Source organism: Dioscorea cayenensis, chromosome 3 (assembly GCF_009730915.1).
Source record: "Dioscorea cayenensis subsp. rotundata cultivar TDr96_F1 chromosome 3, TDr96_F1_v2_PseudoChromosome.rev07_lg8_w22 25.fasta, whole genome shotgun sequence".
NCBI lineage: Eukaryota > Viridiplantae > Streptophyta > Magnoliopsida > Dioscoreales > Dioscoreaceae > Dioscorea > Dioscorea cayenensis.
Window position 1 is genome coordinate 10,682,004 of NC_052473.1, and position 16,320 is coordinate 10,698,323.

The 16,320-nt window shown below is 43.0% G+C and overlaps 1 protein-coding gene across 1 annotated transcript in view; it reads left to right on the forward strand.

The window, feature by feature from the left end:
- Positions 1-8,675: 8,675 nt before the first annotated feature.
- LOC120250157 (histone acetyltransferase GCN5-like) overlaps positions 8,676-16,320 on the forward strand; it is a 50,363-nt gene continuing 42,718 nt past the window's right edge. Inside the window, exons 1-4 of the mRNA XM_039258944.1 lie at positions 8,676-8,689; positions 10,025-10,120; positions 10,814-10,982; positions 12,307-12,351. Coding sequence (XP_039114878.1) covers positions 8,676-8,689; positions 10,025-10,120; positions 10,814-10,982; positions 12,307-12,351 — 324 coding nt within the window. The remainder of the gene's footprint in view (positions 8,690-10,024; positions 10,121-10,813; positions 10,983-12,306; positions 12,352-16,320) is intronic.

Consider the following 16,320-nt stretch of genomic DNA (forward strand, 5'->3'; position numbering starts at 1 on the left):
TGATAAGGTTCAGTGGACTTCTCGCGACGTCGCGGGCGGCGAGACTGCCTCGTCGCCGCGATCCCCGAACACTTCACCGGACCATTCAATCGGGTAGGAGCGACGGCGGTGTGTACAAAGGGCAGGATGTAGTCAACGCGAGCTGGATGACTCGCGCTACTAGGAATTCCTCGTTGAAGACCAACAATTGCAATGATCTCATCCCCATCACGTATGAAATTTTACTAAGATTACTCCGGCCCTGTCGGCCAAGGCTATAGACTCGCTTGAATACATCAGCTGTATGCCGCTGCGGCCCAGAACATCTAAGGGCATCACAGACCTGCTATTGCTCAAACTTCCGTGGCCTAAACGGGCCACAGTCCCTCTAAGAGGCCGTCATGGAGGGATTCCTCCAGATAGCTAGTTAGCAGGCTGAGGTCTCTGTTCATATCGAATTAACCAGACAACGCTCCACCAACCAAGAACGGCCATGCACCACCACCCATAGAATCAAGAAAGAGCTCCCCTAGTCTGTCAATCCTGGCTATGTTCAGACCTGGTAAGTTTCCCTGTTGAGTCAATTGCCGCAGGCTCCACCCTGGTGGTGCCCCTTCCCGCAATCTCCTTGCAGTTTTCAGCCTGCGACCATACTCCCCCGAACCCAAAGACTTTTGATTTCTCATAGGGTGCCGGCGGAGTCCTGTGTTAACATCCGCCGATCCCTGGTCGGCATCGCTTATGGTTGAGACTAGACGGCATCCGACCGCCTTCGATCCCCAACTTTCGTTCTGATCAATGAAAACATCCTTGGCAAATGCTTTCGCAGTGGTTCGCCTTTCATAAAATCCAAGAATTTCACCTCCCGACTATGAAATACGAATGCCCCGACCGTCCTCCTCTAATCATTACTCCGATCCCAAGGCCAACACACAGACTGAATCCCAAGATGTTATCCCATGCTAATGTATCCTGACAGGTGCGCTTTGCACTTAATTTCTGTCTTAGTTAAGGCCGAGAGCGCGACCGCCGCAGCTGACTCGGGACGTCAGTGACACGGAGGCGGACTCGACCGCCCGCCCAAGGTCCGACACACGAGCTTTTTTAACCGCAATAAACTTAAATATACGCTAGCAGCTGGAATTACCGCTGCACGCACTCCGTACTTTTGCCCTCCAATGGATCCCTTTAAGGATTTAGATTGCATCATTCCAATTACCGCACCCCAAGGGCCCGGTATTGCTATTTATTGTCACTACCTCCCCGTGTCGATCGTAACTGGCGCTACCGCCGCCTTCCTCTGATGTGGTAGCCGCTCGTGCCCTCTCCCGAATCAAACCTCACCTCCTGCCACCCGCCACCACCATGGTAGGCCCCATCCTACCATCGAAAAGTTGATAGGCGTAAATTTGAATGATGCGCCGCCGCACGAGGGCCGCAGGCGATCCGCCGAGTTATCATGAATAATCGTGAACGCGCGCGAGCCTGCCAGGCCGCCTTTTTATCTAATCAAATGCATCCTTCCGAAGTCGGGTTTGTTGTAACGTATAGCTTTTAGAATTACTTCGTTATCCCGGAGCAGCAGTGTACCATCAAACAAACTATAACTCCATTTAATGAGCCATACTGCGCCTCATAGCCCCGAATTAGTTCATACTTGCACATGCATGGCTTAATCTCGAGACAAGCATATGACCACTGGTAGATTAATCAGTGTAGCACCGCTTCACGGTGACGGCCGGGCGGGCGCCTGGGCGCGCCCCTGTCGCGGGCCACGCGCGCTCGCCCCGGGCCACTGGGACCGCTGGGGAGGCGGGTGCCGCCACGGTGGACGCCGCGGGACGCGCGACTGGCCGCGTCTTTCCTTCGAATCCCCGAGGGATGGGACGCGTAAGCGACGCGAGTGACCGGGACGACGGGGAGGACGCGCCCACCCCGCCGACCGATCATCAATTGGGACATCGAATCGAGAGCGCCCGGCGCCCCGCCGCGTGTCGTAGAGGCGCCGCCACCGCTGAGTTCCAACGGGAGCGAACCACGTGACGGCGGGGCGGGGAATACGCTCGCTGGACGGGCGCTGGACAGCCGCGCCGCCCGGAGGTGATCATAACGCGTATCGACCGCCACGGTGTTCCCGCCCCGACGCGCGGTATCGTAACACAGATTGCGCCTGCTCCCGAGGCCGGGCGCGACTGGGGACCGAACGAGCGACGCCCTCAGGCGGTCGGACGGCAGAGTCGCTCGGGCTCACGGGGAAAGCAGCTGGGACAACTCTTTACGCTACGACATCGGACACGTTGACGCTACAGCGCCTCGCCGCCCCGCCGCAGCGCCCGCGCTACCCTCGTGGGAGTCATGGGCGGCGGCGCGGCGGTCGGCGACCGCGAGGCGCGGGCGCCGAAGGCTCCGCCAGCACGATCGGGAGAGAGATGCGCGCTGCGCGCGGGCGAGGGCACACGACGAGGGACGGGACAAGACCCTGCGCGCTTAGTGAAAGGAGCCACAGAGCTCCTCACTATGGGCCGGGCTGATCCGCGAGTGCCTTTTGCGGTACGCAAGCGGGCGAAAACTGGATATAGGGAACATTCCGCGCGTCTGGCCACGAACGGCGGGCGCTGCTGGGGACCGCCTCAGTAATGGGCGGTTAGCGCGGGAAATGGGGCACGACGCTGCATGGGCCCGGGCAAAGATCGGGGGTGGCTGGCGGTCGGGCGGGCGCCGCCCACGAAAGCAAGAAGACCGCCTCGGCCACCTGCTCGAAGTCTCCGGCCCACGTGGCCCACCACTGGATTTTGCCATGGCGTGCTGCACGCCATGTCCCAGGCGGCGGACGCGCCGCCGCCCGCCTCACGCCCATGAGCGGACCGATGGGGACACGGGCTACCGCCAAGGACGGCGGGAACTCGCTGACCGCCCTCGCGGTAATGGCGGGTTACGCTGAAACGGGCACGACGCTGCACGCCCGGCAAGACTGTACGGGAGGGTCAGGCCGCTGCGCCGCCTGGCCACGACAGGCTGCGACACCGCCTGCGCTGGTCACCGATCCTGTGTGGCCCACTGGCCGCCTCGACTTCTCACCGTAACCGCAGGCGCGCCACGACCCAGCGATGAAGGCGAAGCCGCTGCACGCAAAACCCAGCAAGTGACCGGATAGACACCGCGCTCACTGCCGGACGCACATGGGACTGGCTGGGGACCGCCCAGTACGGACATGGCGGTTAGCGCTGAACGCACGACGCCAAGACGGCCCGTTAGCAGACCGCGGCCGTCGTACGCCCAAGGCGCCCGCCACGAGCGCTGGGTAAGACCGCTCGCCACCCACTGCCGTTCCGTGGCTCACTCGCGCCTCCCTGACTTGTTGCGGGCCGCAGGCGCGCCATGTCTCAGCGATGGGCGCGCCGCCTCCCACTCTAAAGTGCGACCGAGTATAGACACCGGCTACCACCGCGGGACGGCTGGGAATTGCATGGGGACCGCCTCAGGTAATAAGCGAAGATAGGCTGATCGGGGACGATCGCAACGGGCTCGCCTGCAGACCGGGTGTGCTCGGTCTCGGCGGCGCCGCCACGAGCTGCGGGTGAAGACCGCCTGCCACTGCCGAAAACCCGTGTGCTCTGCGGGCAGCCACCCGACTTCCAAGGCGGCTGCAGGCGCACTCACGTCCCAGCGGCAAGATGCGCAAGGCCCGCCGTACCTGGGCTAAGTGACCGAAGTTGGGGACGACCGGCCACGGCCAAGACGATCGTGGAATCATTGACCGCCCTTTGTGCAATGACGGGTTAGCGCTGAACGGGGCACGACGGGGGCACGGCCCCAAGACACCGGGTGGCTCGAGCACGGGTGGCGCCTGCCCACCAGCCGGGCAAAGACCGCCTTTGCCAACGTGCCGAAGCCTGGGCCCACCGGCAGCCTCCCTGGACTTCAGCGGCGGTTGACGCGCTGCATGTCCGTGCGATAACAGCCGCCCGCACAGCACGCCCAAGTGCGATCGAGGACGCGTCGGGCGCCACCGCGGACTTCCGCTGGAACTGCATGGGGACCGCCTTGTGCAATGGCGGCGTAGCGCCGGAAACGGGGGCATCGGACGCCAGCACGGCGTAAGACCGCGGTCGCCGAGCACGGGCGGCGCGACCATCGAGCGTTGGTAATATTCCGCCCGGCCATCGGAAAGCCGAGTTCCCGTGGCCCACGGCAACATTCGACCGACTTGCCATGGCCGCGGCGCCGCGCGCGTCCCAAAGTGAGCTGACGCGCCGCGCCCGCACGCCCTGCGACCATAGGACACGCGTGCCTCGCCTCGCTGACGGCGGGAATCATGCGACTCACCCTTGTGCAATGGCGCGGTTTACGACAGTAAACGGGGGCACAACGCCAAGACGAAGCGGCAAACTCATGAGAACAAGTGTACATGGAAGTTCCTCCCAGATTAGAGTCTCATGAGAACTTTGGTAAGGTGTGCAAACTCAAGAAATTACTATATGGTCTCAAACATTCCCCAAGGGCTTGATTTGAGATACTTACTCGGGAGGTCAAATAACATGGTTTTACTCAATACCAAACAGATCATACAATGTTATTAAGTGCTCGTCTAACGTTAGAAGATCCATTATGACAGTGTATGTTGATGATATTATTTTAACAAGTGACTATTTTGAGGAGATCAAATATTTGAAATAAGTCTTGGGACAAGAATTTGAAATCAAAAATTTGGGTCAACTGAAATATTTCTTGGGTATGGAGGTTGGCCGGTCACAAGGGGATTTCTATTTCACAACGTAAGTATACTTTGGACATAATGACAGAGACGAGTAGTCGGGCTGCAAACCTACCACAACCCTTATGGATCCTATCAAAAAAGTTCAGCTAGAGGAAAAGGATTGATTAACGGACAAATGTAAGATATCAAAGGTTAATGGAAAAATATATCTATTTGTTCCACACAAGACCAAATATTGGCTTCTTTGGGGGAATAGTTAGTAGATGGATGAATGACCTTACGGTAAACCATCTTGAAGCTGTTTTTCAAAAACTTTAGTATTTAAAACAAAATCCATGAGGTTTGTTCTTCAAGAAGGCAGCTAATAGAGATGTCCTTATATCCACTGGTGCAGATTGGGCCATATGTCCAGTTGACCGAGGTCTACAATAGGATATTACACCTACATTCAGGGAAATATCACATGGTGTGATAAGTAACAGTCAGTAGTTGCTAGAAGAAGTGTAGAACCCAAGTTCAGGGCAATGTGCCAAGGGATTTGTGAAGGAATCTGGCTGGGAAGGAAGTTAAACGAGCTAGGAATGCCAAACAATAGTCAAATGACCCTGCTATATGATAATAGGGCTATTGAGATTGCAAAAAACCTAATTCTTCATGATAGAACCAAGCATATGGAGATAGACCAACACTTTATTTAGGAGAAAGTTGAAGAAGGGATTTTGAGTCTAACTTATGTTTCTACAAGTCGCCAAGTTGCTAATATTCTTATGTAGGCATTGTCCGGAAATAACTTTGAATTTTTTAAATCCAAGCAGGGTATGATTGCCATCCATATCCCAGCTTGGGAGGGTGTGTATAACGTTATAGATTAGTGCTAGATTGAGTTTCCAGGAGCTGTTTACAAAAAGATTATGCTTATCAGGAACTAGATTCTTAGGGAGTATTATTTAGAAGTTTTTATAGGATTTTTGTTTCGTATCCAGCCTAGAAATCTGTTCCTGCCATTCTGGAATTTATCTTGGCTAGTAGTTTTATTTTATTTGAATTAATTCTGCCATGAGGTTTGTCTCACATAGGTTATATGAAAGTCTTTTCTCACATATAGCATCTGTTCCTCTACTTGATTCTCCTTATGAATATTGCATTTGGGACAGTTATGACTGTTTTTGAAGAAAAGTTACATCCATAGAATTGTAGAATTTTCTGGTTTGAGGAGAATAACATTTATACCCACTTTGGTTTGAGGAGTATCCAAGAAAAATATATTTGATTGATCTAGATAAGGTTTATTTCTATTTTGTTGAGTAATGTGGACAAATACAGTGCAACCAAACATTTTAAGAGGAACTTGAGACAAGAATTGAATGTGGGGAAATTTTTTAAAAGAGATTGGAAGGAAGTTTTAAAATCTAGCACACGAGATGGCATTCGATTTATCAGATATGTGGCTGTCAAAACGGCTTCCCCCTGGAAATGTTTTGGGACATGTGTGGCTAACATCAATGATCGGTTTACTTCTAAGAGGTGCCTATTTTTCCTTTCCGAATCTCCATTTTGTTGTGGAGTGCCCACATAAGAACTTAGGTGAATAATCCCTTGATTTTGAAGATAAGACCAAGATTAGGATGAAAAACTTCTTTCTCATTACTCATTATTAGTTTTGAAGGCTTGAATTTTTGTTCGGAACTAGATTTGGATCATCTTGTAAAAAATTTGGAATATTTGACTAACCTATTTGTCTTCTATAAAAAATGCCCAAGTGACTCTAGTGTCATCATCTATGAAAGTTTCAAACCATCTAGAACCTGAAATGTTCTTAATTCTAGAGGGTTCCCAAACATCGCTATAAATAAGATGAAATGGATGAGAAGATTTGTCTTGTTGAGACACCTCACATTGTAATTTTTTTTTGAATTCTTATTTCTCAATAAAAGAAATAACGTTTGTAAAGAAACAAAGTTTGGATGTCCTAACCTATAATGACAAAACATTAAGGGCCTGATTCACTGTAAAATAAAAAAATATGGCATAATTTTATTATGTAGAAAGTGCAAGTGATTATTACAGAAATTGTGGTATATTTTATTCTTACCGAATGAGTGTTTGGTTAACAAAATAAAAAAAATTAAGGAGACTGGCTGGTCGGTGACCAGAGTGCCAGGTCATTGGAGGCCAGTCGGACCACCGGTGGACCATCGGCGTGTCACTGAAGGGATGGCGGCCGGTGGCTGGACCGCCGACAGGTCACCGGAGGCCAGTCGACTGACAATGGACCGATGGCTGGATAAAAAAAAAGATTTTTTATAATGAGAAAATATTCCACTTTTAGTGGAATATTTTTTTATGTCATAATATGTGTATTATACTATAATTTTATACTCTAAAATAAGTACCCAAACATCCAATATGGCATAATTCTCAGAAAATGTTAAATAATGGCATATTAAACAGATTATGCCATAATTTTGGCCTATTTATACAAGCATAAGGCATTATTTTTATTTTTGACTTGAAATAAAATAGGAATTTTTTGGGACTTCTTTCCTAGGAGCTTTAGCTTGAAGAAGATAGAGACCCACACTCATTTTAGCACTAGCAATCATCCTCCATGATTTCAAATCCTGGAAGGTGCACAAGTTTGTTGAGAATTTAGTAAACCACTTCCAATATCTAGTGAGTTTGCTAACATATAGCAGGTTAGAATCAAGTTTAGGAATGAATAAGGCTGAATTAAGTCTTATACCTTTTGATATAAGGACCGTACTAATACTAGAAACAAATGAGCATGTCCTATTTGCTATTTGAATCGCTTTTCTTCCATTACACTGGCTATATTCCTCAAAAGAATTAAAGTCTCTTGTCATGTGGTCTAAAGCTCATGAATCCACAATTCATAGTTTAATATCCTATTTTTTAGCACCTAAAGTGGTAACAAGATTACTTTGCTGTGCCATGGTGGGTGTGCTAATTCCAATACGATTCAGGGCATTCTAAATTGTGGTTTGAAGCAGCTTCTGCAGGACTTCCATTTGTTCCTTATTGAAGGGATTGGTTCAATAAGGGATTGATTTTCGTCAGCCGCAACAACACTTCTCCTACTATATTGAGAAGATCTTGGATTGTGTTTCCAATGAGAGGATTTTCGTGTATTTTCCAACAATTATTCTTAGTGTGGCTGGTACTCTTGAGTGCTTACATCATGTGCAATTGTTCTTTTTCTGTCCGCCATTATTGTTGGAATTTAATCTGTGGGTTCCTTAGCATTTGACTGACTTCCTATAGCTCCATGTATGACTTTCCTCCGAGTTTCTTCTCCACAAACCTCATAAAACACTTCTCGAACACTAGGTAAAGGCTTTATGCTAAGAACTCATCCTTGAACCTCATCAAGATCATGATTTAGGCCTAGGAAAAATTTATAAATGCGTTCTTTCTCCTAAATTTGTTTGTGCTGCGTTTCAACATTAAGACAGTTCTGAGAAACACTTCCAGCATGTTAAGTTACTACCAATAGAAAACAAGGATGTTTAAATAATCTGTAATGAATTGTTCTCTTTTTTTGAGACCTTGAAGAATCCTTTAGATCTCAAATATTGATGACGTATTGTCTTTATTTGAATAGGTTTCTTAGGCTGCATCCCAAATTTCCTTAGCAGTTCTGTAGTACATTAAGTTTTCTCCTATTTCATTTGTCATGAAGTTCAGGAGCCAAGAGATCACCATGTTGTTCTCAACCTTCCATTTGCGAAAATTGGGACTGTTTTCTTCAGGTTGCATAGTTGTTCCTATCAAGAAATATTCTTTCCCCTTACCCAAGATGGAAATCATGGCTGAATGAGGCCATTAATTGCAATTATAACCAATGAGTTTATAACCTATGATAGGGATAGTCCCACACTTAAAAAGGCTGATAAAATTTAAGTTAGGATTGGTATTTGTTTGGTTGAAATATGGATTTGAGGTAACACTCTCACTGGCCATGGCTGCTATAAGGTATTTAGTCATGGGAGAAAAATGAGATTTCAGAGGTAAAGAACTCAAACCCACTCTGATACCATGAAATTTTTGTTTAGGAAGAAAAGACTTTCATTTCAAAAAACCTAAACAAATTGCAGGGCCCTGTAGGATATAAATACAGCCTATGTGAGACAGGCCTCTTGGCTCAATTAATTCAAATGAAATAAAACTACCAACAAGGATAAACTCTTGAATATCAAGAAGAGATTTCCAGGCTGGATACAAAACAGAAATCATATAAAAAACAAACCTCTAAATAATACTCCCTACGAATCTGGTTCCTAATAAGCATAATCTTCTAATAAATAGCCCCTAGAAATTGAATTTGGCATTAATCTACATCTTTCTACAAAAATTAAAGGAGGAGGTGGCGAATACTATTTGAAAAAGGCAAGGGGTGGCTAGTAATTTCACTGTTTTCATGGAAAATAAAATCCTCTTCATTTTTCATTTTATATTACCATATTTGCTAAATGGGATTTTTGTGTGGGCCATGAGACATTCTGCTTTTGTAGAAACTCGACATCTTCCATCTTCTTCATAATTGCATATAACTCAAAATCTACATTGTTATTGCAAATACCTCCATGGTGCTAGTTAGATCCTTGAGCTCATAGTTAACCATGGATTCACTTCAATTCATGTTGTGAAATAACCATAATGCCCTAAGCTAACCTCTAGAGGAGAAGGGGAAAGAAAAGAATAAGGCTTCTAGGGCTTCTCTTTTCGCAAATGTGGAAGATGAGAAAAAATATAGGCCTCTACAACTTCTTCTCTATCTAGTGGTGAAGTAAAAACCAAGCTTTCTAGGGCCTTATATCTCTCTAAAATTCTCATATCTTATTTCTCTATTTTGTGTGTTGGGACACAAATGTCACATCTTCAAATTATGGGTGCAGTTTGGGGAAAAATCAAAGTACCAATATTGGATCAAATATTTCAGGAATGGTTTTAATATCTTTGAAATCTTATTAACTTCGGGAGGCATATGCAAAATGGCAAAGATTCACGAAGTTGTATACAATTATGAATAAACCAATGAGTTTCCTACATAATTGGAAGATTTAAGAGAGGTATACATAAATAACAAGCCTTTGTTAAATTATCATGGTTTAGGTTGGTCTCAGAATGGGAAAGCAAATTTCTATAAATACTTGTTTAGTTGATAGGTAAAGATTATTTACCTTGTTCATATTCAATTGGTTGACGAGTTAGTGCTAGATGTCTTCTTTGAACACAAACTATTGAAATAATATTTTTCTGCTTAATTGCTTTAAATGTTCATTGAAATTCTTTTCTTTTTAACAACAGTTTTCTAATACTTGATTTTTTTAGAAGCCATAAATCCATGATGGTTATCAGGCACAACAATGTTGTTGGTGGCATAACATATCGTCCTTATACCAGGTAAGACCATAAAGACTAAATGATTTCACTCTTTTTTGGTCTTCTAGAACCTAGTTCTAGTTTTGGATGAATATTGCCATTGAGATTATAAATTCATATGGTGGAAACTTTCATAAAATTGCTTAACCCTTCCTAAATAGCTAGCCAAAACACCATAACTAATGGTAGCACAGACAATTTATTAATTAAACCATTTTGGAATTTGCCTATTATGTAATCATTATTTCTTTTCGAACACTAGTATAAAACCTGTTCTTCGTGTTAGTTATAATTCTTGCAGAATGATCATTGAAGTGATCTTGATGAACCTGTCTCCTAATATTTTCAAGTGTATCATGGGTTTCTTGGTCCCAGATCTGCCAAATATTTAAAATCTGGAGTTCATGTCTTCTATTTCATGTTCCATATTGCAATCCTTTTTCAGTATCTATGGTATCTAGTGTTACCACATTTTCACAATTTAAATCACTTGGTTGGAACTGAGCAACTAGAACATCTTTCACTTGATATGTATGCCAGATGATGGAGTATGTGAAATTTGCTTGCTTATAATGGAGAACCTGAATGCCGACTATTGTCCTTTAAACCTGAAATACTCTCCAATCCTTCTCTTTGCTTCATTTAACAAAGATGACATTTGCAGATTTTTTTTGTGTGTAAACATGCCAACTGATGTGTTCAAGTTGCTTGCAGTCAGAGATTTGGGGAGATAGCTTTTTGTGCAATTACTGCAGATGAACAAGTCAAAGGCTATGGCACAAGACTAATGAATCACTTTAAACAACATGCTCGTGATGTTGATGGGTTCATCCATTTTCTGACTTATGCTGACAATAATGCAGTGGGATATTTCATAAAGCAGGTATGTTTTGTTTGGCAGTCTTCTAGGCTCTCTATTTCTGCACATCTTTCCAAATTTAATGTGTTCATTTTATGATTGCATCAATAGTATCTTGTGCCTTTTATACTTTTCCTACAAAGTCATGCTGTTAGATTTTATATTTTGTACAAGTGGGCCCTATATGGGTGCTACATAAGCTTAGGGGTTTTACACAAAAAAGTCTCAAGACTTAGTGGCTCAACCCCTATACCAATATATAAACCCATTACACTTCTATTACACAACCGATGTGGGACTATATTTTCCAACACCCTTGCTTAAGTTTAACTGGGTCATTTTTTTCTTTTTTTCTCTATTTGAACTTGCTTAGATTTGCACATCAAAGGTCTGTTTTTACCAGGACTTGTATACTTCTTTGTGTCTCAGAGGTCCTACTCACATGGACTTGTACACCACTTTGTGTCTCAGAGGTCCTTTTTTTTAATATCTATATATTGGGCTCCACTATATTTCTCTAATACGATGTTAGATTTTATATTTTATACTAGTGGGTCCTATATTGGTGCTACATAAACTTAGGGGTCTTACACCAAAAAATTTTATGACTTAGTGGCTCAACCCTTATATCTATATATAAACCCATACACTTCTATCACACAACCGATGTGAGACTATATTTTCCGACAATAATATTAGTCCATAGAAGTTCTTTGATGTAAATCTTGCTATTATAATGACATAACCAAGAATCAAAACTTTTTGATGCAGATTCAAATAAAATTAGCTTGTAGATCTTTAGTGAGCAAGTTGATGGATCGCAAAGGAATAAAACAAGGAAGTCTAAAAACCCAAAGATGGGATAAGCACCCGCACCTCCTACTAGAGTCAAACTGACATGCCACTAGAAGTTGGATACCAATTTATTTCTTGAATGATTCAACAGAACTCTTAAATAGGGGAGTTTACAATAATTTGAAAGTAATTATTCCTTTCTTCTTTGAGATTAATCTTATGACCATTCTAGACTCCTATGAGTGTGGAGTCACAAAATGCAATGATCTTTCTTAATTATTCTAGCCTTCTATGATAGGAATGGTGCTAACATCTTAATCTACCCAATTGAAGAAAGTTTGAATTTCAAATTTCATGCACTACATCCCCTTTAGTATCATTTCCATTTAGGAATTGTGTTTTTGCTATTGTTGTGTATGCCACAGTCTTACTCTTAATTTTTTTTTTTTCTAATTTCAAAGTTATAGATAGGCTTGTTGATTGACATGTATGTTTACTCACTCTTTGGAGAGTTTAAGCACCATACTAAAAACATGTTCTCTGTTTGTTATAGGGCTTTACGAAGGAGACTCACATTGGGGAAAGATTGATGGCAAGGGTATGATTTGCTTATATATACTCCTTTTTTTTTGTTTTGCTGTGCAGCTATTTCTTCTTGATCTTAAGATTGTTTTGTGTCAATTACTATAAGGTCATGTCTTTAGCATTCCTCCTACTTCATGAATTGCAGTTGTTTGTCTATGTGACAATAATCATTTGTCTAATGTTTCAGATACATAAAAGACTATGATGGAGATATATTTATGGAATGCAAAATTGATCCAAGCTTTCTTACACTGATTTATCTACAATGATTCGTCGATAAAGACACGTTAGTTCGCGATGCTACGTTTGTAAATATTTATTGCAGGTTTTTCTCCATTTTTTTAACTTGAAATTTAAATGGATCCCATTTTGCATTTTCTTGGATGGGATAGATGTTGTAAATCTTTTTTCTTCAGTTCTTCATCAATTTGTCCTCTAGTCTTCATCATCTATATAAGTATGCTAAAATTAATATGATTTACATATGAAAAGTGTAAGAAACATTTTTTTGTGATCGTTTTAACCACACTCATTTAGGATTTGGATTAGATTTGAAATTAGCTTCATCCATAAACAATAGGTTTTCAACTTATTGCATAAACCAACACCCTCATCTATATGTGCAATAAGGGTTTAACATCATAAGGTATATCATTTAATTTATGGTGCACCAATTAAATATTTATATTGAAAGGATTCATAGCAAATACACATGCACCTTGGTGAGTTATTTCTTTAGATCAATTGCTTATACTAATGATATGGCCATTTGCATCTATGCCCCTAGAAAAACATGAAATTCCATATAGAAAAAAATCAAAATTTGTAGATATAGATTTATGATTCAAAACAGATTGTGGAGGGTAAAAATGCTTTTATCTTGTACCTCTCTCTCCTCTCTATCTTTTTTTTTTCTTTGTAATCTCTCATGTTGATCGATTCGTGCAATCTTGCAAGTATACGGGTCATCAAGTAATACCTCTTGTGCAAACACGAGAGGGTCGTATTCCCAAGGTCCGAGAATCTACTCTTACTTCCTCTTCGTAATGTTGTTTAACCTACAATTCCGAATGTGATAGAGAAAATGCAAAGAGACTAAGTAAATGCAACTAGAATGTTGACAATGAAGGCAATATACGGGGAGTAATCAGGGCAAGGAAATGGTCACGGATGAGGATCCCCTCGGGGGCTACTAAAGTGTGTAGGATACTAATTAAGGTTATCAAGCAAGTGGTAGTTGGACCGAGAAAACCCTAATTTAGGTCAACCCGATGGTTACGACAATTGACCCCTGATCTGGTACGAGTATTGGATATGGAATCTCTTCCTCCCAAATCCTCCTATGATTGCAATGAGAGTAGTGGTTTTCTCAAGCTAGGGTTGAAACACAAACTAGTAATAACCCTAGAAATGGAGGGGTACAAATACCCGATGGTCACGGCGCATTCATACATATATCCCTTCCAAGCTTGGTGAGTCTAATACTAGGGCAATGGTTATACAACCTAGTACTACCTAAGCTTATGCATCCCAAGGCATTAAAATACACCAAACAAGGATCACAACCAAGCCAAAATGCAATAGATAAATCAAGCATCCAAACAACATAAGTTCACCTACATTCGGCGACCTTGGGGGTTTAGTTGTTTATAGTCACAAAACAAACAATCAAAGCCATAAAAACAACTAAACAAAGCATGAACAAACTCCCTCAAAGGTTGGAGGCCGAATAACGCTTGGATCCCTAGGAGATGAGCTTCCAAAGATGCCAGGGCTTGCTTCCCTTGTCTTCTTCAACCTCCTACAAACAAGCCCTAGGGATGGATCTTGCTCAAAATCGCGTTCTCCTCATCAAATCCTCTGTAGAAATGCCCTCAAACACCTTTTTCTTCAGATCGACAATGGTGGTGATAAGCTCTAAGAATGGGTGTCTCCTCTCTCCAAGAAAGCCCTAAAGAAGCTTTTATAGAGTGACGTCGGGATGGCTTGCGGGCAGCTTCACGGTCAATATACTGGCTGTGAAGATGCTTATAAAACTGGCTGAAAAATTTAATAAGTTGTTACGTTACTATTATAGTAAAACTGCTACAGAATTGGTGCTCTCTGAATTGCTTGCGGTCATCTTCCCGACTGTGAGGTTTCCTGTAAGGATTCCCAGACTTAGAATTTTTGCCAAGCCTTCGTGCATCAGGCTGCTACAGTACTGCTACAGTACGAGCCCTAAAACCGCCGTTATCGGTGTTGATTTCTTCTCAAATCGCGTCGTTGAGCTCACCCGGACTTCTTTTATGCCTGTAACATGAAATTAAAATATTAAACCATAAAAAGGGCATCGATTCATCAATAATATACAAAAACTATACGCATAAATACATATAAAATATGTACATTTAGACGTCTATCAAACATTCCCACACCTAAGCGTTTGCTTGTCCCCAAGCCGACAAACATGAAGAACAGGAGCAAGAAGATAAACGGCTAAATGCACGACCTCAAGCTCAAAAGCAAAGGACCCCACAAACACAAGTGGATAGAAATCAATAGGTGAGTTGTTCAATGAATAGTCAAGTAATAATAGCCCTACTTCATCTAAAGTGTTTCTGTGAGTGTGTGCTAACTCCCACCTTAACCTCCACACCGTAGATTACCCCAGGATGACCATTCACCCCACGCACAATGAAAACGACATTAAAGTGCTAAAGACACCCTTAATACTCAGTTAAAAGTCCTTTAGTTCCTAGATAAAACTCTAACTCTGAAGTGACTATGCAGCAGTTTCCAAGAGATCAATAGAAATACTTCATCACTTTCACACATATACAGACACACACATTTTTTTTTCTTTCTGAGTCCGACTAACGTAGACTGCACCAAAAATTCTTATAATCTTTTTGAAAGATGCACATGCTAATTAGGCACAAGTGCCACCCAACTTACTCGATTACAGTCTATATAGACACATTCGTGCTAAACTAACAGAGAAATACTGTCATAGACTCAATTTTTTTTTCTGTTTTTTTTCCGTATGTACACACTGTATCTCATGTCCCCTGGTAAAAACCACACTACAATACTTCATTTAAGGCTAGAGAAAACAATGAAGGAACCAAAAGCTCTCAATATAGTATTGAAGATAGAATTTAACATAGTAATGCCAAAATCATTATGATGGGTTGGTTGGAATGTACAAGGTACAAGTGATCGTGAATAGGTATAAAGGCGCACTAAAGGTGAAACAGAACTACATTCAATCACAGATAAAGTACAACTCACAACTATCATTCTACCAAGTTAGGAAGTCCTTAACTATGAATTAACAACTATCATAGGTAGTTCAAGCATGCAGTAAAGTAAAATACTCCATCCCCGCACCTAAAGTTGTACATTGTCTCCAATGTACGTATGTCAGCAGAACAGGGTGGAAAATATGCAATAAGTATAAGGAGATGGAGTTAAGAAACTTACCCAATTAGTCGATGAAGTGTATGACAAGCGGATTTGGACATGGGGTAAACAGTGCAATGAGGGCCTGGAGTGTGAAGCATCCTCAACAATAATCCTGAAAGCAATAAACAAGCTTATCACAACTCTGGAAGTAAAAGTAATGGAGACGAGCGTATAGACAAGAATCCATCAACACAAACAGAGTTTAGTTGGGATTGAACCCTTACTAACTCAACAATACAAGCTATAACAACAAAATACAAAGTATGATTAAAATACACAAATAAAGAAACATAAACAAAGAGATGTCTAGGTGTGCTGTGAGCCTATGGGTTCGGTGGAAGTGATGATGTCGCGCAAGTGGTAGCTGCAGATATGGTGCCAACTGATGATGATGAGCTGCGCACAAATGCTAGGATCTCAGTGGTGCTGCTCTCGATGTGACTTAGTTACGCAGCTAAGTCTCTATGTCCTCTCTCAAGGATCTGCAACTGTTGGTAGACCTCAGTACGGAACTCTTCAAATCTTGCTTCAAGTA